The sequence below is a fragment of the Zophobas morio genome, unplaced genomic scaffold (genome assembly GCF_036711695.1).
Source record: "Zophobas morio isolate AGI-343-1 ecotype UQ-CSIRO unplaced genomic scaffold, CSIRO_AGI_Zmor_V1 ptg000029l, whole genome shotgun sequence".
In the NCBI taxonomy this organism is placed as follows: Eukaryota; Metazoa; Arthropoda; class Insecta; order Coleoptera; family Tenebrionidae; genus Zophobas; species Zophobas morio.
The window spans coordinates 341,901-366,237 of NW_026972134.1; the positions used below are offsets into that span (position 1 = coordinate 341,901).

At 33.9% G+C, this 24,337-nt stretch overlaps 2 protein-coding genes across 3 annotated transcripts in view; both read right to left on the reverse strand.

Moving 5' to 3' along the window:
• The window catches only part of LOC135137692 (uncharacterized protein K02A2.6-like), a 197,924-nt gene extending 179,006 nt beyond the window's left edge, over window positions 1-18,918 (reverse strand). Inside the window, exon 1 of the mRNA XM_064067408.1 lies at window positions 18,576-18,918. The gene's annotated coding sequence lies outside the window, so the exon portion shown is untranslated. The remainder of the gene's footprint in view (window positions 1-18,575) is intronic.
• Window positions 1,693-17,252, reverse strand: LOC135137218 (striatin-3). Of its 2 annotated transcripts, none has more exons than XM_064066813.1 (8): window positions 16,680-17,252; window positions 11,712-12,135; window positions 11,418-11,599; window positions 11,209-11,362; window positions 10,794-11,133; window positions 10,472-10,736; window positions 10,056-10,419; window positions 1,693-3,210 (listed from the first exon to the last, which is right to left on the reverse strand). In XM_064066813.1, exons 1-8 carry the CDS (start codon window positions 16,908-16,910, stop codon window positions 3,038-3,040), a joined length of 2,133 nt encoding a protein of 710 aa, XP_063922883.1. In that variant the 5' UTR covers window positions 16,911-17,252; the 3' UTR covers window positions 1,693-3,037. The 2 variants fall into 2 exon arrangements, with proteins under 2 accessions (XP_063922883.1, XP_063922884.1); XM_064066814.1 differs by having other exon boundaries at window positions 11,209-11,334; window positions 11,396-11,599; window positions 16,680-17,249.
• Window positions 18,919-24,337: the final 5,419 nt, after the last annotated feature.

The following is a 24,337-nucleotide window of genomic DNA, read 5'->3' on the forward strand; positions in this document are numbered from 1 at the left end:
GTTTAATACTGCTAGTTTACACAAGTGAAAACAATGAACATGAGTGAGACTGACGAAGTTTCTGAAGAAATTTTGAATGCTGCCAATGCGGCATTTTCGAATCTGATACAAGTGCAGTTATTGATACAGGAAGCAGCCAACTAAGTTTAAACAAAGATACAAGTTCAAATAATACTTACGATAAAAGTGTAAATATTATTGGTGATAATTGCACAAATTGTTCTATTACAGTTAATGTATTTCAAAAATAAAATACCTACCATAAACAAACATTTATTTCCTAATTTCTTAGAAAAAATAGTATATGCAACTCGCGGATGAAGAAATTTCAACGGCTCGAGTTTCTTTTTCGCACTCGCTCGTTGCACTCGCTCGTGTGAAAAAATCACTCTCGCCGTTGAAATTCAACTTCATCCACTAGTTCCATAATGTACTATTTCCCAACTTAAAAAAAAAAATTGAATATCGAAGCTTATTTGAATAATTAATTAATGTAAATTAATTTTTGACTGAATTGTACCATAAAGGCCAATTTATGCCCGCATTTGGGTGCTTATAAACAAGATTATGATTCTAAAATAGAATAAAAATTTAAATACAACAAAGGAACTGACATGGACACTGCGGAACATTTACATAAACGGAGTTTACGTGGTCACCCCCATCGCAGATGTTCCAAATTTTAAACATAAAACAAATTTTAACGAACTTTCGTCTATTCTCCAATAAATTCAATTCGAATGTAAATCCTAGAAAGTTTTTTATTATTATTTATTAGTGTCACTTACTCGACTTCATCGCGTTTTTTATGCTTTTAGTTTTTAAATGTTCTAGATTTGTTTCACGTATACGAGTAGACATCGTTCACTCTAAGAACACAGCTGTAAAATTGCGTAAAGCATTCGTGCATTTTACAAATAAAAAAAATTCACAGTATTATACACGCAAAAAATTAAGATTTGCAACTTTTCACGAAAAATATAAAGGAAATCACAAAAAAAAGTTAAAAAAAACACCCTCTTCTGCAGTGTGCATGTTACACTACTGATGACTCACCATGCTGAACTTAAATGAACCATCTCTAACTGGGTGTTGTTATAACTTCTTCAGGATAAATTTTGCCTTCGACGAGGAATGAATGCCCTTTCTAACTATAATTAAAAAAAAAGTGATCATTCGTCCGATGGACTCGATTACAACACTTCCTTCGCTTACGCTCAGGAAGTAAAAACACTTACGATGAACAATTAAACATCAGGAAATCTATTATTATCAAACGAAAGCTTTAAATATAATAGGGACCTGAAGAGTTTTTAAATGTAACCACTTTTTTCCATAAACATGTAAATATCCTGAAAACTGTTGATCATAAAATCCTTCTTCACACAGAATGTAAATCTGTAAAAACATGTACTTCAAAAAAATACAACTTTGGTGTGTTATACTTTTAAATGGAATATTTGTAAAGCATCGTTAATTGTAACTCCAAATGAATTTTATTAGAACATGTTAAATAAAAGTGGCATACGCGTAATCAGAACATAAGCAGGACTATACCCTACTAGAACCCCTGCTTTTCACGCCCTGTTCATGCTCATTCACGGATCAATTGACAGCCATTATTATTTATTTATTCACATAAATAAATGTGCGCTTCAACACTATAGTTACGACTCTAGATTCAGACACGACTTTAATATTTACAATTTATTGTTTTATACATTAAGTCATACATTCTCCATCATAGCTTCTATCAAATTATGACTATCTTTTCTAGCCAGTTTAAAAAAGTTTTAAAAACCATTTAGGTCATTTATACATTGCAAACATGAAACTTTATTATAAAAATGATTCATAGTTAAGGTAGTCAATGAGTTTGTACAATGTCAATTAACTAACAGGATCAACCATTTTGCTTGCAGTTGATATTTTGAAAAACGTTTATATAAAATAAATAAAACGGGATATAAAAGTTATACTTCAAAAACCAAAATCATTCCGTTATAAGCAAAAACTGAGGGAGGCTAGTGCTAATATTTACATTGTTGATTTAATAAAATCAAGTCTTATGCTAGTAGAGAGACCAGTTTTGTAAATATTACCCTATAATCTATAATTTAAATACAGTTTTTACATTCACAATAATTATATCACTTACTATAATTTGCTATTCTAAACGTTACGTTTCTTTTAGATTATACTGAGGACTACCTTAAACTTAAAATATGTGTATGTATATATAAATATTTGATTTATAAATTAAACAAAATGATATAATACACCTTAACATGAATTATTTAGCCTTTAATATCCCTATTTCAGTGAGTTCATGAATGAAATTCTGGTAGTTTAATATCATTCTGGAATTTTAATTTATTATAACCAATAAGTAAGTAATTAATGCTTGCAGTTCAGAAATGTTGCGTGTACCATGTTGCACTTATCTAAATAACTGTAAATGAAGCACAAATAAAAAAAAAGATGAACTGGTAGTGCTAAAACACCATTAACGATTTATAATTATCCTACAATTTAGAAAGAATGACTTGAACTTCTTATAAACTGGTTAAAACATAAACAAGGCATGACAGTAATGCACGAAAAAATCATACAAAAAGCAAAAAAAGCACCACTGTGTCATCGTGATGCACCTGCGATCTTGCATAGTTTACAACGATGATTACGATACTATTCTAAGAAGACAACGAAACCTGTTTTCACTAGTTGGAATTACGAATCTTAACGCATGAGCATACATACATTTACTCAAACTGTAGGACAAATGTACATAAATTATTTCTTTCACAACACAGGTTAGTTTTATGATAAATAATAATAAAAAAGGAACGGTAAAAATATGTACAAAAAAAAGTTAAACATAGTCTGTGCAAGACAAAAGTAATTATTATATACAAATCATTATGAATACGAATTGTTATGTACACTTAACCTACACATACAGTAAAGCCAAGAAAATTATTGATCGACATTCAATCAACACTGTAGTAATGCGTCTGAACTTTATCCCTTCATATATTCACACAAACACTTTGGCTAACCCATCAGCGCCAGCACTTGCGATGTATGGTCTTGTAGGATGAAAAGTTACATCTAGAATGCTTTCGTGGAATTTTTTTCTGTGTGCAGTTATTTCTTGGACACAGGTCTTATTGTCCAAATGCCACAACCTTATTGAACAGTCATGTGAGCCTGAAACATGTACATAGTTTTACTTTAATCTATATACTAATATAACACACATTTTAATAACCCACATCAGCTAGAATTATAACTGTTAAGTGACTATTTCCTGAAGAAAATTTCAGCTAATGGAATTGATAGAATTTTTACATTTTGGGAAATCCATGGCGACTTATATGAACATTATCGATTGATAAGTTCCCTGCATGAACCAATCTGAGATTTTCTGACTTATTTACTACGTAGTGATGGTAATAAAAATATAGGAGTGATTTTGCGTTTAAATTTTATTGAAAAATTTGGTTTTAGGAATCAAAATTCGATTAAGAGGTGAAATTTTCTCTTCAAGAAAAAGTCTGGCAAAAGACCCCACGACCTCGGGGAAAATTATCGCCGATTTCCTTTGTTCATTTCACACAAAAAAATTACGCTAATATATATTGTACAATGGTCACATTTAAAATAAAAATTTACACACTAAGCAGTTTAGTGTGAACGTTTTTTTTTTTGGATTTGCGTTAAGTGTATAATGTTCGTTTAAAAACTTTTTGCAGTAGTTAGTTGCAAATAGTGTAAAGCTACAAGTGGTTTTAGGTCAACAACTTGTAGAGAAAAAATTGGTCGAAGTTTATTTCGACAGAACATCCTTCCCCCTGAAGTACAATAAATCATATCCAGTTTTTTCGAAAAATTAGAAAATCTGATTTTGCAAATTTTATTACTTGCCGAGCGTAAGCGACGAAAACATTGTAATCGAGTCCGTCGACCGACTCTCTACTTTTACCTTTTCTCGACCTTTCATGACCTCTACAGTACGAAGAAATAGGTCTCCCGTTTCCGTCCGTCCGTCTGCCGACTGTCCGGATTTTTATTAGACAGATAATCTGCGAAACTACTGGACCGATTGTTGTCAAATTGTATGTGTATTATGAATATCATGTGGATGGCAGAACCCTAGCCAAACTTTATCTATTCGTTCCCGTCAATAATGCAATGATGTCACTTCAAAATTGTACATAGTAAATGGGTTTTAAATTGTATAAAATAACATAGTTCTACACATGTAGTTTACGATTGCGTGTTGAATTTTTACCCGAAACGCCCAAATTTTTGAAAAAAAAAATTGGTCCAAAGAGTTTAGACAGTACTTCCCTCGCTGTCGGAAACGTGATGACTGAATGCCTATTATGTTTTTTTTTCGTATTACATTTTTGTAGCGGGGTATTTTAAAATAAATTGAGTATTAATTTTTTCAACTTTGTCATTATTTGGCACTGACATCTCTGTCGTTTTTTTTTGTGACTGCTATGATCAGCAAAATTTTGCGGCGGCGTCATCAAATTTTTAGGGGGAGATGAGCAAATACATTTTGACTAAAAATTTACGATGCCTATGATAACTTTAAACCATCTCCAAGATTTCAAAGCATTCGGTTTTGTAGTTCCTGATTAAATCAATAAAATAAATTCACGCATTCAGGCTCATCATATTTTGTATATTTAAGATAGGATTTATTGAGCAAAACTTTTGAGTTGACATCATCAATTTTTTGGAGGGGATAAGTAAATATATTTTGATTATAAATTTATCATACTTATCGTAACTATTAACCATCTGCAAGATTTCAAAGCATTCGGTTTTGTAGATTTCAAATTAAATGTCAAAATGTTGTTTCTTAATTTTGATTTTTTTTTTTTTTTAATCTGGACGTTTCGGGTAAAATCTCAATTCGGAGTCATAAACTACATGTGTAAGACTATGTTATTTGATACAATTAAAAACCCAATTACTATGTACAATTTTGAAGTGACGTTATCACATTAATGGTGGAGATGATCAGACAAATTTTGGTTAGCGTTTTACCATCTACATGATATACCTAATATAAGTACAAAATTTGACAACAATCGGCCCAGTACTTTCGGAGATTATCTGTTTAATAAAAATCCGGGACGGCAGACAGACGGAAACGGGAGACCTATTTCTTCGTCTTCTAGGGGTCATGAATGATCGAGAAAATGTAAAAGTAGAAAGTCGGTCAACGGACTCGATTACAATACGTTCTTTGCTTACGCTTAGCGAAGACGAAGTTTATAAAGCATTACGTAAAATTAAAAATAAAGTCACTTTTATCTTGCGTGATTGCGCAAGTATTTTTGCCTCTCCTCTGTCTCTAATATTCAATTTATCACTTACGGTTCGTAAATACTCTACTCTCTGGAAATACTCCATTATATGTCCAATTTTTAAGAAAGGTGACAGAAAGCATATTGAGAACTATCGACCAATTACTTTGCGTAATAATTTTTCTAAAGTTTTTGAGATCTTTTTGCACACAGTCATTATGAACCATGTTAATTCCTATATTTCTCCACTTCAGCATGGTTTTGTCAAAGGCCGTTCCGTTGAAACTAACTTGTGTATGTTCACACAATTCGTGACAGAAAATATTGACGCAGGAACCCAAGTGGACACTATTTACATAGATTTCTCGAAGGCGTTCGACAGACTGAACCACTACAAATTACTTGACAAATTAAGCTCTTTTGGTTTTTCTGACGACTTAATAATATTTTTTGCTACTTATCTAACGGGAAGAAAACAACGTGTTATGTGTAGTGGTTATGAGTCAGTAGAAATTAACGTTACGTCCGGCGTACCACAAGGATCTGTTCTTGGGCCTTTATTCTTCAATCTTTTGTAAATGATATTACAGATTTAACCTCACCGGCATTATTGTATGCGGACGACATGAAGTTATTTAGAAAAATTACTAGCAGGGAAGATCAGTTAAAATTGCAAGCCGATCTACAGTTAGTTTGTGACAGAAGTAAACAATGTGGGCTCTCAAATACTCTGCTAAATGTAATGTAGTTACTTTTTCACTAAAATCAAAAGTTTTAATTTCCGACTATGGTATTGATAATGTCCAGGTTTGCAAAAAAAATGTTATTAGAGATCTTGGAGTAACATTCGACGTTAAAATGACGTTTATTTACCACTATGAGCAAATAATGTCAAGTGCACTAAAAAATCTGGGGTTTATTATACGGAACTGTAGAAAATTTCAGGACACTGAAACAATCAAGCCTCTATATTTTTCATTTGTTCGATCAAAGTTAGAATTTGCAAGCATAATACGGTTGCCTGGCTATAACATCCATACGGTGGCTCTGGAAAAGATCCAGAGACGATTTCTGAAATTTCTGTTTTTCTTGAGCTTTGGTCATTATCCTAACAGAGGTTACCCTCATGAAACACTGCTTGATATGTTTAACGTAGAAAGTCTGGAGCAAAGGAGAGTTGCTTCATCACTAATATTTCTGCACAAATTAGTTACTGGTTCGATTGACTGTAGTAGTTTATTGGCAGAACTCGACTTCCATGTGCCAAGATTACATGTTAGAAATAATGATACCTTCTATTTACCAACTGCGCGTATTAATTTACAAAAGTTCTCTCCTATTTTCACCATGTGTCGTAAATATAACTTATATCAAAATAATATAGATTTGTTTAACTGCAGCAACCGTGACATTAAGATGACCATATTAAGGTGAAATACCTAATTTTTGTGACAACTATACGTAGTGTAAATATTTCTGTCCCTGTAATTGTATTCGTTTGTAGGGCCAGTATACTAATAATAATAATAATAAAATGACGGTGAATGTTGACGATGTACAAAAATTTTCATACGTAATTCATGGGATGTTAATACACCTGAATGAAAATTTTTTATGTAAGATATTTACATAACAATTATGGACGCAATATTTATGTAGTATTTTAACGAACGAGGAAAATAAGAGTAGCCTCAAAGAAATGTTCTGAAACACACTTGCGAAAAATAAAATATTTTCTTGTCAAGCGGAAACTGATGCCGACCGATTATTAACACAGTCGAACAATTTTAGAAAAATTTCTTGTTACAAGCATTCTGAAAGGTTATTAGGTGCTGAATAACTATCTAATAAGACATTATGCCTACGTCGTCAATTTTTTTTTTTTTTGGAGATTGTTCATAGATAGTTCCAGTTAAAGGTGTACTATTGCATAATGGCAATAAATATCTACTACTGCCGACTACATACTCCATACAAACTTCAGAAACATAAGAGAATATTCAACACTTGTTAAACTGTAATAACTACAAAAAATTTGAGTGCAATTTGATAGGCGATTTAAAAATTGTAGCTTTAGTAACTGGCTTCCAATCTGGATATACCAATCATATGTGCTTCTTATGCAAGTGAAATACCAGAGAGAAAGAATTTCAACATCTGAAAACGATATTTCCTAAGCTTTCTGCTGCCAACATAAACCAAGGTAAAAATTAAAAGATTACAGTGAATTTCAGTTTTCATATTATGTACGTTTTCTATATTTAGGAATTTTCATTGGGCTTGAAATTCGAATGAAGGATCAAATGTTCTACGCCTATTTGAATGATACGGAAAAATTTACTTGGGAATCAATTAGCTTAGTAATCAGTGAATTTTTAGAAAACAAACGTTCTACAAATTAAGTCTCATTTAAATTTCTTTGCTGTTAATCTTTTGAAAATCGAAAAATCAAGAAAGTCTAAGAAAGATTTAAGACAAAGACCCAAGTATCCATTCTTTCCGGATACATGAGGCTTTTATAAAGAGTTAGATCCTTCTACATATTCTAGGCAGGTTAAATATTCGTAGACATAATTAAATATTCGTCGACAAAAATCTGTGGAACATTTTTTTAGTGCTTCTTGCCCGTTATTCTATGTAAAATTAGAATTCACTTCATTTTTTGTAATTGTTCACCGGATGACAATAAAAATTTGAATTTTTTTTTTGACATGGGTATATTATCTCTTTTAAAAGTTGTTCAGCACAAAATTACCTTTCCGACCATGTTTAGAAAATATATGTAACAAAAACACTGTTCTACTGTGTAATTGAAACCGCAATTAAGTTGCAATTCGAAAACGTTGTAAGTAGTTTTTGAGGATGTAGATCTACTAGTTTTACTGACTGCGCTTTCACCAACAGATCGACAAATTTATTTTCAAAAACCAGCAAAAGGCAAAACACCACAAAAAGTATACTCATCTAAAAGCTTGGAAATAGTATTACTAAAGTGTAAACAGCTTATCCCGTTTTCAGATTCTTTCACCGGCTGTGACACGACGTCCGCTTTTTCGCAACGGAGAAACAATGTCTTTGCAAAAAATTTAGAGAAACGACCGGACTTACAAAATGCTGCAGCAGTTTTTGAAAATGAATGCAAAGACGGCAACGACATTTTTAACGCTGGTGTTACATGAATCCTTGCTTTATACGCTGCCTCTCAAAAATAAAAGATCTAAATACATTAAAGTACAACTCTTTTGTAAAAGCAACCGCAAAAATAGCTGCGTTAAATGAGCGTCTTTGGCAGGCACCTACTGCAAATGCCGCTTTTAGGCACTTCAAAAGAGTATACCTGCAAATTCAAACATGGCTCGGAAGAAAAATATTACCAGAAGAATGGGGTTGGAAATATGAAAGCAAAATACTGATACCAGAAACAATGACGTAGCTATCAGCTTCACGGAACTTACTGAAAATGATTTTTTATTACAGATGCAAAATAGGATGTATAGCATCTTGTGGATGCAGGAAGCGTGGATTGAATTGTACTGTAGCTTGCTCAAAATGCAAAGGCAACAGTTGTACTAACCCATCACCTATCATCAAAATTAATGAGGTTGATGACGACAATGATAATAATCTAGATAATTGTCTGAAAATTTTTCAGTTTTTATAAAATGAAATAATAAATATTTTTTACTGAAAATCTCGTCTTTTTTAATTAATTTACCTATTTTTTATATATTTGGTCCGATATGCATACGATTTTGAGCAACTTGCCTTATTATTAATTTCTTTTTTTGTAAATTTGTTATTTTTAGCTAAAACATTATAAATTAATGTTAAAGTTACTATACAAATATCATTTATGGTATATAAAATTAAAATCTTTACAATTTTTTTTTCTTCATATTTTTTTCATTCTTCAATTAATTATTGTTATAAATTGTTGTAATAGAAATCGGCAAATTTTGATGGTAAACTTTTTCATTTAGCTTTTAACAATGCAATCGAAAAGGTTTTACGAAAATTCATTCAGTGGAACCGGGTTCCGAGGTTTTTGCATTTTTATGTCTTACGGCACTCCACTATAAACAAGTATCCGAAATAAAATTCGAGTTATAGTTGATTTCTTCATAGTGTTTAATTGATCTTTAAAAATAATGAACCAGTTAACTGTTAAATGTAACACTTTTTTCTATAACAAAGAAAAAGTACTTTAAGAAAGAAAACTAAAGCCTGACGTTTAAATATGCAAAATCCCAAGAGGTATTTTGGTGAGAAAAAGGTAAAAGATGTTTTAATAATTAACAAAACAAAAACCATCTCTACTACTAAGAGCTTGTGTATATTTCAAAACCACAAATTTCAATGTTCAGCTATTACGTATTTATTATATGACAGGTTACTTGAGTCTGTCATACAGTCTAGCTATATCTAGTAGTGTCAAGTATAAATTTTAAAATTTGAAGTGCGACCTTGAAATACGAGTACATTTCCTACAGTACTGAAATGGAATATAGAAATCGTACAAGGCATACAGTATAACATTTAAATAACGTAAAATTTATAAACAATTGTCAATAATGAAAAGTCGATTACTGGTGTGGAGAAAGTATTGTTGTGGTAGTATGTAAATTGTTAAGTGCTAATTGCAATTAGGCATGGACGTAAATAGAAGTTTCACATAAACAGTATTCGTAATGCGAAATTTTAATCAGATTATATGTATAATACACTCACCTGATAACAAATACAAGCCGTTGGGGTCTACAGCTAAACTAGTGACTGCATCTAGGTGAGCGACCATAGAATGAACCATCTTGCCAGTATGATTATCCCAAAACCTAACATGTCTATCTTCATGTGCCGTAATCGTCAGCGGTAATGTCGGATGACAAACTATTCGATTTATTTGTTTATTATTGAGATTAACACTTTCTTGACTTGATTCTAGCCGCATAATTGGCTTGGCAGTTTCAGTGTCAAAAACTAGACAATGGGAACTGGCAAAAGCTGCCACAATCCGATTTGGTTCATCTCTAACAAAATCTACACTAGAAGGAATTCCGTCTGCTTCAGATGTAAATGTATTTAGTAATTGAACCTGAAACACCGCAACACATGAATACAAAAACCGTCTTAGACACATCACAAACCTTATTATGAGGAGCCCATATTTTAACCGTTCCATCTGCTGAACATGACAATAAATGCTGTTTCGAGTTTAAGAACGAGAGCCCCCATACAGCATCAGAGTGTCCTTGCAGTGTGGTGTTTAAGACATCAGGTTCAAACAAATCGTAAGGGTCTATGTTGGAGTTAGGTATATTCCAACAATTTATCACACCATCTAAGCCACCAGAATAACAATGTTCTCCTGTGCCGGAAATTGCCAAACATAAGACTGGTCCTGTATGGCTCCTAAAAAGTTTCAAATCACGATATATATATATATATATTTTAACTATTTATATATACCTAAAAGTATATAGGGGTTCAACATCCAACGACGCTGACTTTTTTGCAGGAACTGTTTTTTGCAAATTCCACAATTTTAAAGTATGATCTTCACTGGCGGTGATCAGGACCGGCTCGTTCGGATGAAAAACTAACGCTCGAACCCCATCAAAATGGCTGCGTAGAGTGTACTTTGCATTCCACGTTTTCCTAAATGCTTCCTTGCTGCTAGCTATATCATAAGTTGTTTCGGCATCATTGTTCACCGTAAGCTGAGCCAATTCTCCTAGACCTAGTGCAGAATCAATGTTATCGTCATCGTTTAAACCAAGCGGTCTTTTGGGTACGCCGCTTTGAAAACCTAAAACCGCATTATTATTTTCATTTGAAGAAGGTAGGCAACATTACGGTACCATCATGATTAATATGCACCCACCTTTTTTCCATTCGCTGTGTTCATTTTTAAATTCTTGCCTTTCGCCTGATTCAGAAAGAAGATTAAGCTCATTCAAGACTTCCATGGCTTCAGCGTCTACATCGTCCCCTAAACTATCAAGTTTACCTGAGCAGACGCATATACGGATTAACATCTAAATAAAAATAAGCAACAATATATAAAGTACCTTTTCGTTTAACTACTTTTACATCGTCATCGAGATCATCTGAAGGTTCGATATCGACGTCATCGCTCATATCATCGTCATCTTCCATATCAACATCGGCGTTTGAGAGAAAATCTAGGTTTGCCATAACTGCTGCTTCGGTATCCAGCATCATTGCTTCAGCTAAAGAACTAGGTTGAGGTTTCTTAGCAGGCGTCCTCCTACCTGTGACAGAAAAAATTAGTTTTTTTTTAAATCTGCGAATTATAATGTAGCTATAAGATATTTCTACTGATTTAATGTTCTTGTTAATATTGAAAAGCGCAATTGTTGTTACCTTGCGTTTCGCTGGCCCGTTTGTTCGATTCATTGCCGTTAACCGAACTGCCGTTGTGATTTTCTTCTGGTTCGGTGTTGTTATTTAAACCCAATAAAGCCCTCACACGCGTCGATCTAACATCGATAATTCTATCTGTGTAACCAATTTCTTGTAAATATTGTCTAAGTAATTGACGGCCTTGCTTCCATGTTGAATTGGATACGGCAACGTATGACTGATCTATGTCCATTTGTGTTTCACTACTTTCATCAATAATAGGTGGCTTCATATCTCCTTGCTGTAATTCTGTCCCATATTTTAGTTTATGAAACTTTCCCCTTTCTTGTTTTAAGGCATACTCCAACATTTTTATGCGCCGAACTAAATCATTTTTAAGGTTTTCTTGACCCTTTCTTTCTCCCTGAAGAAAGGCGATACGAGCCTGCAAAAGTACATTTATACAAAAATTATATTATTTGTTTTCGTTAAATAACTATACAGTGCATCTTTTTTAAAAGTGGCCATAGGGATTCCCATGTTAAATTTTAGACCCCATGTTAACTTATGTTTGGGTAAAGATTCAGAACTGAAATTTTTACTGGATGTAATTTGCGTTATCTATTGTCGATTTTATTAAAATTCATGTTTTAAACTGAAGGATATTTCTTTAAAAAAATTAAAGTATTTGGATATTTTTGTTGCTAATATTGTACGCAGCCATGTAAAACAGACATTTACCTGACGTTTCTATACTTTGATTACTCGTTCGATTACGGGTTTTTATTGACCGAAATTCGTCAACATGCCGCAGTACACAATTAAAGAAAAAGTAGAAGTGGTCACTAATGGATATATTAAAGCCTTATCGACAACAGAGAAACTGCGCAAAATTTTGCTGCAGCATTCTCACATCATTCCACACCCGACAAGAGCACATTTCGAAAATTTTATGGCAGATTTATAAACACAGGTTTTTTCGATCGTGGACATTAAAAACGCAATTTCAGTGAAATTATTTTTTATTATTATCTTCATTTATGTTTGAAGTCCATCATTCTGTTTCTTTTCTAAAAACTGCAATAATAGCTATTTATGGTATAAGTGAATAAAAACGAATTTTATTCAGCGAAAAAACAGTTTAGCACACGAGGCGAAGCCGAGTGTGATAATGTTTTTGAGTGGATAAAATTCGTTTATTCACGTGTATTACACAAGATTTTTTCCAATTTCGCAAATTAAAAAAAAAAAAAATTGTTTAAGTAATCCATTTACATAAATATTTTTTATTTTACATTAGTATTTTTATTACCGTTTGTTTACCTAGTTTATACGAGAATTTTTTTTTACAAAAATGGGTGACAGTAATTCGAATATTAAAAAAAAAAGTCGATGCAGCTCGTTTAATACGAACCAGGTCTTTGGACAGGTATAGAAGCGAATTGGCGTTATTTAAACATTTGCAGCAAACTAACGCCATGGCAGAAATCAGTGGAGATTCTAATTGTTTAACTGATAAGTCTTATTACTCTGTTTGCTAATTATTCATGACGATTAACTGAAGGTTTTTTTTGTTAGTGAATCGTCGTGTTGATAAAATTTCCATGTTGGCGACGCATGAAAATATGAATATTTCTTCCTTTGAAATGGTTAAACTCTATGAAAACTAATAGTTTGAAATAGCCTCCGAAACAATCGCAAACATTCGCACGAGAACAAATAAATACATTTTTGAAAAATGTACCTGATGACTATTTGGCTGCAAAAATTAGCTGCAATTTTTGGAGGCTGCAAGCGAGAGGAGCTTTACAACATCAAGTGTTAGTGATTCTGTTGATACAGGATCATCAATAACAGTCTCGAGTTCCAAAAAAGGCAAACCGGTCGAGAAGAAGATTCAATATTATTGACGATGAAGATTTGGGGAACAATTAGAAAATACAGAGACAAGAGACCCAAAAACATCTCCCACGCTCACTTCTTTGTTAGTTGCACGGAATTAGAACCAATACATTTGGAGACATGTGGAAAAATGTTGCAACTTTTTGAAACGATCGGACCCTTGTTTATACACTGGTCATGCGTTCCGCCGATCTTTGGCTACGCTTCTAACGGATGCTGACGCCGACGTATCCTTACTTAAGATGCACGATGGTTGGACGAGCACTAGTGTAGCTGAGAAGTACGTCGGGGATTCTTTATCAACTATGAATAAAATAGCAAGAATGATTCATGGTATTGGGACAAAATCAAACACCGCAAACACCGTTTACGATAAGTCTGTCGGTTGTGCGCACGTGCGAGCAGGGTAGAAAATACTATCGTTTTATCGGTATTCCGTAGCGGTACATGCCAGTTATTTTGTTCCCCCACGTACTGCGTATTTTTTTAACAAACTCAACATAGTGAGCTGCAAACTTTGTAAAACATGGGATGGAAGTAAACAATCTTAGAAAGACACTTAGTTTTCATAAGTTTCATCCCCATGACGGATGATAAGCCAAATTGCTCCGCCACTAATTGGCGTTACTTTCAAACCTACGGTCGTGGTTAACTCGAGTGCATAGTCGTAAAAGGTGTTTAGATCCAACGAGGTTACTGCCATAAATTTGATTCCTCTGTTCTTAGTCCACTGTCCTCAAACGCGGACAATCTTCCTCGGACACGGTTTATTCAGAAGAACGTATTGAAAATGAAGAGGCGACTTTTTACTACAATACGATATTACCAAGCATTTCAGAATATTCAGAAAGAGACGATTTCTTTGACACCATTGAAAGATTTTATTGAGATCATTTTGAAGGGCGATACAGTCTTTGATCGATGTTATTATTTTGTGAATCTTGTAATCATCTGCAAAGAGTAGACTATCGGTTGATACAATATTAGTGATGTCATTAACAAACAGGAAGAACAACAACGGGCCCAAATTCGACCCCTGGGGCACTCCAGAAGTAGGATATATTTTTTTGGACATATGACATTGATATCGGACACATTGGTCTCTGTTTAACAAGTACGATTTAAACAAATTGATGAGAGAATCAGTGAATCCAAATGCTTTTAACTTGTGCAACAATATGTAGTGATCTATTTGATCAAACGCCTTTTGAAAATCGAGATAAACTGCATCAACTTGTTTTCTTTCATGAATTGCCTCGGCTGTAACTTGTGTAAAACAGATCAAGTTCGTTATAGTGGAGCGCTTACCGATTAACCCATGTTGCAAGGGAGTAATGTACATTTTAACCCCAGAACTTTTTTACAAAAAGTTTGTCCTAATCAGAAATATTGTAGAAAATCCTGCAAAAACATTTTTCTTATTTTCTTTTTATTTTTAAATTAACAATAATGTATATAGCACATATTAGCAGTTTCCTTTGAAAATAACAGTTTTAAAAATAAATTTCGTATGTTTATTACATGCCTGTGTTCATACAATCAAGGTACACTTATCTTAAAAATTAAAGCCAATTCGGAAAATTAACAGATTTTCTGAATTCGTCAGACTTAATATACCCTAAATTGACTCTCAGAGTGGTTGCCGCAGATCCACTATTCCCCGGTGTTATGTTTAATTTACCTAAATGATCATTCGAAATGATCATCAATAGTTGTCATGGTAACTTTTTAGGATTGAGTCCGAAAGACTCAGTTTACGGACACTTTTGAGTCCGTAAAATAGCTGGTTTTGGGAGCGTATACAAAAAATAATATTTTTGTTATTGTAAAATGAACTTTTAGCAGTTGATGTATTCGAGTCAATACGTGTGTTCTATTTGAGGTGAAAATATCACCTCAGTTTACAAATTGAGAAATTCACTTCACCTCACTTGGCAAGGAAGCGATTTATCTTAGTTCACGCTGAGATGCTGACTGTCTAAAAATCAAAATAATTATCCCGCTTGACATTCGCATTTGACAGATTAATGTTGACACTTGACACTTATATTAGTAAAATTAATTTTCCATTCGATTCCGATAAGAAAGAATCAATTCGCGTTACAAAAAAATAGGTTATTTGTTAAGAAATAATCGATTCCACCACAGATCGAATAAAAACCGCCGTCCCCAATTATCACTTCGTGTTGATTTAACATCATAATTATAATAATCATTATTATATTTTATACATTATTACAACAATTTCAATCATGTACAGTTATTTGATGGAGCATCTCCTCATTTTTGGGGATTTCAATTTTCGTAGATACCCTACTCTGAGTGAGATTTAATCTCATTTCAACAGAAGATTCAGGGGTTGTGCTTGATCGATGAGGGGGGAATATAAAATCTTAGTTCGGCTCAGATAAAAATTTGCCAATAGAACGGCCACAAAGTGAGGTGAGATGAGAAACAGTGAGATTTGTGGCAAATAGTAGGCAGCAAATATCTACAAAAATCCATCCAAGGTTGTAACTGATCTTTTGGAACATTGATGTTTTTGAAGGGCCGTATTAATTAAAATACCACCTAAGCCACAACAGTTTTTCTCACAAATTTGGATTCTAGTTAACATGACAATTTATACATATTATAAATTTATTGTAATTACCAAAACAATTAACATCGAACAGCACCAATGTAAAATTTTATACCCCAAAACTACATACGTATAATGTAAGTATTGTCTGCATTGTTTCTATAGAGATTCAAAGTCACTTCTTTAGATGTCCGGAGAGGTTAGCAAAAATATTGTTTGAAGTCACCTTCTGTTAAGGTCTTACAGTGAATGTTACACACTATCCAGTCCTCCCTATTCTACGTGCATTTAAATATTAATTTTTGACATTTTCAAGAAACTTTATATGTATTTGTTATATACATCTGGTTGATATTTTTAAATAAACTAAAAATTTTTGGTCATTGAAATCTGCGTTTACTTTCAATACACAAGAGGGTCACCTGCGAAGGGGCAACGACCATTGAATTATTTCTATTTCTAGTTAACATGGTTGTTAAAATAATAATGTTAAAACGAATACTCACTTGTAATTCAGCTCTGTCAACTTCCCATTGCGATCTTTCCAATTCGAACCGTGCCCATTCATGTTGAATAAAATGCAATATTCCGGGTATGGAATACTGAGCTTTTGGATTTGTTTCTTCATTCTGTTTATTATTCGTCACAGAAACGGTTTGCGGTCCGATCTGTGCCCCGTTCTGATGATTTAGCGTATTGTCTTCCATAATGTTGGAATCGAAATCAGAAAATTTCATTTAGCCACCATTATTCTTCACATCGCCATTTTAACTCAACACACAAATGACACTTCACTGGTCACGAAATCATTGTCAGAAACACAGTAACATCGATATTAGTGGTACACATCCAAGTTTAATTATAGTTCTTGCTTTTGTACTATACAAAACATTGATTTCCAAGTGGAATTTTACATTCATCCAACCGTTTCACATCTGGTGCGATGCAGCCGATTTCCTTCTTTTTTCTTCTTTCTCCTTAAATGAAATGGCGTACAACATATTCTCGCTCTCTATTCCACGCATTTGACAGGTTGAGGAACACTTCACTCTAGATAAGATGATCACATGCAATTTTCGCCTTTCTGTGTAAGTGTAGTGAGGCGTTCTCGGCCAGAATTTTGTTCGCTTTGTTGGTAATTTCTGTTGCCAACCGATCAAATCAAAGGTAACTACAGATAATTGTTAGATATTTACATATACAGTACATCTTTTTTAAGAGTAGCCATAGGATTCCTATGGTAGAAGGAGACATGGTCACGGTTGTAGAATAGATAGGTTTGTACACTAATGGCTTGGGATGGCGACGCTTCTTTTCGATCCCTATATCCATGGAAAGGACACATACAGCTAGCGCCTCTACCTTGTCGAGCGGAAATCATTCTAGTTATTTTGGGGATTTTCGTTTACATTGCTTTATGAACAATACAAAATTTGTAAATGACATTTGATCGGAGTCGATAAGTACGATTTCTTTTATTAATTACATCGGTTATAGACAGATGCCTATAGAGTTCTGTGTCCCTAAAACGTCAAAAACCAGGCGACGCGATCGACAATTGGCGTCGCTGACCAGGGATATGCAAATGTATGCTAGTGTATCAACCTATCTATTCTACAACCGTGGACATGGTATAGGCATACGCATCGGGTGTGACGTCAAGTGGGGTGAAATTAGCGCGAAATTTAAAATACATACATTCTTTAAGTTGGAAAAATTTATTTGTGATTATTCAGTTGTTGCAGTCGTATGTGTGATGTGATCGCAGAATTTAGGTTTGTGGAGAGAACTGAGCATAAATATGTGAAAAATCTCTTTTCAACACTCAAGAGATACGAACAAATTGGTATCTGCATTTGCTGATGTCCCACATTTATCGAAATTGATACGAAACCACATTTTTGGATCGTTCAACTTTCAATAATTACATTTTTATCATTATTAATTTCCGTCGTCTTCGTTGATTCACTATTAAAGTCTCTCCAATCCCTTAAATGTGACATGTGAGGGAGCATACGTCGGGAGGGAAAGGAATCTGTAATGTCGGCTAAATGTCTGTCGTGGTCTGACTTTTTGACACAATTTGACGTCATGTATTTCAGTTTTTACTTGAAAAAGAGGCAAAATTTCGGTACCGGTGCCAAAGTCACAACGCCATGGGTGTGGATGGTCTGCAAAGGGATATGCAGTAGGAAAGTTTTTCTTTGAGGTGTTTACATTGTTATCGGAATGTGTCTCAGGAATTATGAAGCTGCATTCTGGATCACGTTTAGTACTTGCTGGGGAGCTTGAAGAAGTAGGAACAGGTAGCGGTGACTTGGAACCATGGAGGAACAAAGTAGGAACAGAGCCGGGTTTAAGTCTTTTATTTGTGTAATAACAACTTCTCTCAAAGTGTTTACCACAAATGTATAAATTATTGGCAATATTATCACCTGAAATGGTTTTAATGGCTATACATTCCCTTAGGTAAAAGATTCATGTTGGGGTACCTACTTGTAGCATTAAAAACCTTTTTGCACCACAACCTTTTGTTCACAGTGTTTGAAGGGAATCTGCATTATTTTGTGGTCTCTAGGATCCTTGATTACCCCACAAGCAGGCACAGAGCAATATTTTTTGGACATTTTGATAATATCAATTCAAGCACAAACTGTTTTGGCGCGCGACAAAACGGATTAATTACAGGTTCCTGTAACTCCTGAAGGGGGTGACATCTTTTGATATTTTCCCTTTTGACAAGTCGGACGATTGTAACCAATTGGAGAGACTTTAATAGTGAATCAACGAAGACGACGTTAATTTCATTAACTTTTGTTATCGGACAACTAATTGACGTATTGGACAGAGCAATGACAACTCAAGCTGAAATTCCCTAGACTTCCCTAGCGAAGCTCACAAGAGTCACAAGGTCGTTGATGCCACCTAACGTCACAAATGGATGCGCAGACGATTTTTAAATTGGTACATCGGATGCCATGTCTCCTTCTACCATAGGTGGTAAATTGAAATCAAATGCTAACAATATGTGTTCAACATTTGGTATCGTTCGTTGATAGTGATAATACAAACATGCAATAAGTCAGAATTTAAAGTTAGCGGTCATGATAGCCACATGACGTCACACAAAATGCGCAATATCATACCATGTCACCCTGCTCCTGACCATGCCTTCTTATATAGCTGGATAGCTGCTTTCAAAATAATAAGAGAACAGAACCCCCTGCAGCGACCCTACTTGACTTAAGGATATCATAATCTCAAGCGGTTTAGGACCATAAGCTTAAGGGGACTCGCTAGACGAGGTATAACTTTTTTTTTGGTTTTTTGTAAGAAAAAATGATATGAATAGAGATGTATCATACATCAAACTGCAACTTTTTTCATATTCTAGACCGCAGAGACCAGTTCAATCAACTAAAAAAATATGGTTGAGAAATATCGTAAAAAAAGCACCATTCTTTTCAAGTTTTTTGAGTCATAACCATCATAGAATCGCTTGAATATTCTCACATTGACAAAAAATCACTTTTTACAGGCCGCAGAGTCATTAAATGTTTGTTAGTCGTACAATTTATTTAAATAATAATGTATTTATTAAAATCAAAATATTGCGTTATGTGCCCGAATATTATTAATATAAGCGGTGTGTAGTTGTTTCCGAATGTTTGTATTACTGAGAAGATTATCCAAGAATATTTATCATACCTACGTGTTCGCGCAGAAGGAAAATTAAAACCCGCGATAGTAATTCAATCCTCCAGAACACGATCGCAACGGGCTCACAAGTCAGTTGTATCAAGCGCATATCAGGCGGCTACGACGTGTAGTTTCCATGGCAACGGTGTAAACAAAACATCTAAATCAGTCACGATTCGGTCCATTCGGTCTCTGTGCCGGGCTTTTATCAGCATTTCATCAGAAATAACATATCATATATCCAAGACACATCTTTAGATGCAAGTGGAAGTAAGTTTTGATACATTTTAGACAAGTGGCGCGAGATAAAAAAATTAGTTTTGATAATTATGATACAAATTTCCGGATAATTTTTTAAATATTGAAAATTATTATTTTGCTATGTCTAGTGTGTTTGTAGACGTTGTAATTTTGGGGGGGCACGTGCTCTTGTGCCCCCCGGCACCAGCCGCCCCTGCTGATTATTATTATGTACAGCAATGGACGTAACCAAGTGACAGAGCAGAAACTGGAAATAATAATAATTTGTGACTGTGTTTAATTTTAATGAAAAAGGTAAAGATAATATTCTTATACTAAAAAATAAATATGAACATGACAAATTAAAAAATAATTATAATCGGCCATTTAATTAGTATATTGGCAACAATTTATTTTTAAATACTTTTCGTAATATTGTAGCAAAAAATTTTGCTGGCGATCCGAAAGCATATATTTGTAAACAAAAATGCGGTTTGGAGCAGGTGCTACAAAACACAGTTCCTTCTTGAAGAATAAGTTAAGGAAAGATTTAAGAGGTAATTCTTGTGGCATTTTAATCGGAGAAATGCGGACTTCCGGTCCACCAAAAGACGTGTTGTAAATTTGTTTCATTGTTTGTAAATTCACCAATCAAGTTAGTTTTTCTTAATAGTCAGCTAGTGCTAACACAATTTAACAATCAGGATTATTTAAATATACCACTTGCTAGAAGATTTCATGAAATTCACTTAGTCAGGAAAAACACCTTATGTTTAATTACGAATAGGTCTCTGGATGCATATACGTAAGCGTTACATTATAACACTTCTTAATTCTTCACACAAGATTGCTAATAGTTCATTTACGGCAGTTAAACAAGTTTATTATACTGCGAACTGGCGGGGGTTATGATATTTTCTTCGCTTATGTGGTTATCATCGTTATCATGATTAATTCATCGGGGCATGCCTCACAACGCCACAGATTGATTAATTAATCAAAGCATGCCCTCACAACGCTACAGATTGATTACATCACCGAGACGCTTTTCCTCGCAACGATTTTAAAATTTACATCACCGAGATGCTTTTTCCTCGCAACGATTTTAAAATTTGCATCACCGAGGCGCTTTTTCCCTCGGAGCGATGATTGGATATTTCTGTGTTTGTTTATTATGCGTTTTGTTGGGGTAACCAGTTCGCGGTATTTTAAACTCTCAAAGTAAATTGTTTTTTTGAAGTAACCAATCACTTAGATCATGATATAATATGACATAATGTAAACTCTTTGTTTGAACCGTTGATAAAGTGTGGCAATTATTAATCTCCTGTAAATTTTGTTAACTCTGCAATTTTCCACCTCAAACAATATTTCTTTAATCCCACAATTTTAACCTCAGTAAATTTATTTGTTGTATAATTTCAATTGAACGTAAATTTCATGTTCTACAGTTTTAACTTCACAGAATATTTCTATTTGTACAAGTTCATTTCACACGAGATCTCTTGTTTCATAAATCTTTGCTGAATTCTGTTTTGTAAATACTTTGCTGATGAATGTTTCTATCATATAAATTATTTGATGTCCAACTTTAATCTCACATAAAAACTATTTGTTGGTTAAATTTTCCCAAGATTGTATGGCGAATCTAAATGTTGTTTATTGCTCTTTGAAACTTTAACACTTGTTCAGTTGTTGTTAATATCAGAGTTATAAGAGATTGAATATTTTAAAATGGAATTGAGGTTAAATGACACAGAAAACGTGGCAGAAGCGAAGTTCGGTTCCTAGTCGAGCTGGCGAGATTTATCGTGCCACCTGCCACCTGTACAAGTCCACAGGTTTGGATAGATTCAGGGGCGGCCGCCGATGTTGTAAATTTCTCGACTTGGACCAATAGTCGAGATCTTTTGCGGGTCGGACGACCGTAATGGCCTAGTTCCCTCAGGGCACGTTCGTAATGGAGATATGCGTGTGGGGTAGGCTTTGCGATAGATAGAATCACCGTCGTGGGGGGAGAACAGCTCCAAACCGGTAGCCCAAACTACGCTTATGCTACAACGCCCCAGGGGTACTTTTGTTGTGCTCCTGTTAACTGCCGTAACTAAAAAAAAAGGATCTGTCGCCACACGCCTGTAATAACTTGTGTATTTGCATCCAGTTACTTGATTCAGTTTTTGCTTTGTTTTATTAAATTTGTGATATTCAAATATTTACATTGATTCCAAACAGATGTACAGAATTTTCCGTTTGTTCATTTTTCATATGTGTATGTCGGTCAATTCGCGAGTGTCTCCTTTTCATATATCTTAAGGTATTTGAAATGTAATATGTCCGGGAATAAAACAAAAGGGGGTTTTTGCGCTGAGGAGTAAATCTTCGCAGCGTCTTTCCTCCAAAACAATTTTGTCTATTTTTTCTTGCGCTCTCGACAGTGTATGCACTTGTATGAAAGAACGTCTTTCCATTTTTCAAAACCAAAAAAAAAAAAAAAACACAACGTAGGTTCCTATTTGTTTGTTAGACGATCACAGCCAAGGCCAAACTTTGAATTTTTAAAATTTTCGCTGGCCTTTCAAACTTTTTCAAGGTCAATTTAAAGGCGAGAAGCTTGGGTTATTACAATATAAAAATAAATTCTGCACATAAAAATGAAAAACGATATATTGCAAAAGATGTACTTCGTAGACATATGTTTATAAAATCTAAAATTGTTCAATTCAAAAATAATGAAATTTCAAGGTATAATTTTCTGAAATATGGCAGCTACAAGTTTGCTAATATCATATCATAATTGTAGATAATAAGAAAATATTGACATAGTTATATTTTACCTTAGTTTACGACGATTTTATTTAACAATTTCAGAAATTATATAATTTAGAACAGCATAGATCAATAACAAATAAAGATAGAATCATTTTAATTTACTAACTAATAAACATTAGCTAGTGATTAACTGGTGATTATACAAATCTATGTAAGTATGTGATCTACGGGTTGTTTTTAAATAAATACACTACCCGACAAAAAAAAACGGACACTTGAATATTTGTAAATTTAGACTGATATTTAGTGTTATGACTTTTTTTTTACTTTTGTTCTGTTTCCACATGTTCTAGAATAAAGTTATGTTTTCTATTAATGAATACATGAATACATTAACGATTTGCTTATTGGAATATTTTTGATAAAAGTTCGACCAGTTGCAGGTAATTACAAAAAATTCAAGTGTCCCGAGATTTTTTGTCTGACAGTGTATTTAAAAAGGACGAAAAGTAAAGAAAGTGAAGTTATCTGAAAATTAATATAAATAGTATGTACATGTTATTTACTAAATTTTTATTCAGTTTTTGAAACACCCACTTATCGCACTTCGGTCAGGGATCTAAGGTATCAGGTAATTACCAAATTTTGCACCGCAATTCGGTCGAGGATTAAAAATCCAGCGCACTTCGAACAGACTGAAATATTTTAGTGGCGTACTGTGCTCTACCTGGAAGCCAAGAAATACATTTGCCAAGCTGACAATAGGAGTAATAATTTAATAAAGCTTTTATCAACGAAGCGAACGATTTTAACCCTTAGAGATGAGTGGCAGCTGTCATAACGTGGTAACATGGGTTGTTTTACAAGTTGCATATTTCCCAGAGATGAAATTTTCTGGTGCCGTACAGCCTTAATCCATTATACCTGGTAGTACTGGTACAAACTGTCAATCATTCTTATTGGCCCACCTACCGCTTAGGGTTGGAAAACCCTAAAAGTCAAGTCAGTTTTCCAGGTAGTTTTACTCTCTTATTTTGAAAGCAGCTATACCATGGATATGATATTACGCATTTTGTTGGTGGTGCCTCTAGTTAGAACTAGTGACCTCTTTACATCGTTCCGTTTCGTTAGGAACAGCTGAAATATTAAGCTGACACTATTTCGTGACATTTCTGTGCTGACACTTTCGTTACTTACATACTGTGGTATCATGGAGGAAGGATTCTACCTCCATGTGTGGTATAGATATTTTAATTTTCAACACTGAAAAGAAATCTTTAAGGAAATCGGTTCTAGAAATTTCATTTTGCGAATCCACTAGTGGGTGCTTCTTATGAGTGAGTATTCTAAACGACTTGCTATCCGTAGTGCCGGAAATTAAAAATTTTGTTAGCGAAGAAGTTGTATCAAAATCCAACAGAGTGCGCGGAAGTTGATGATGGTTGCATGATTTACA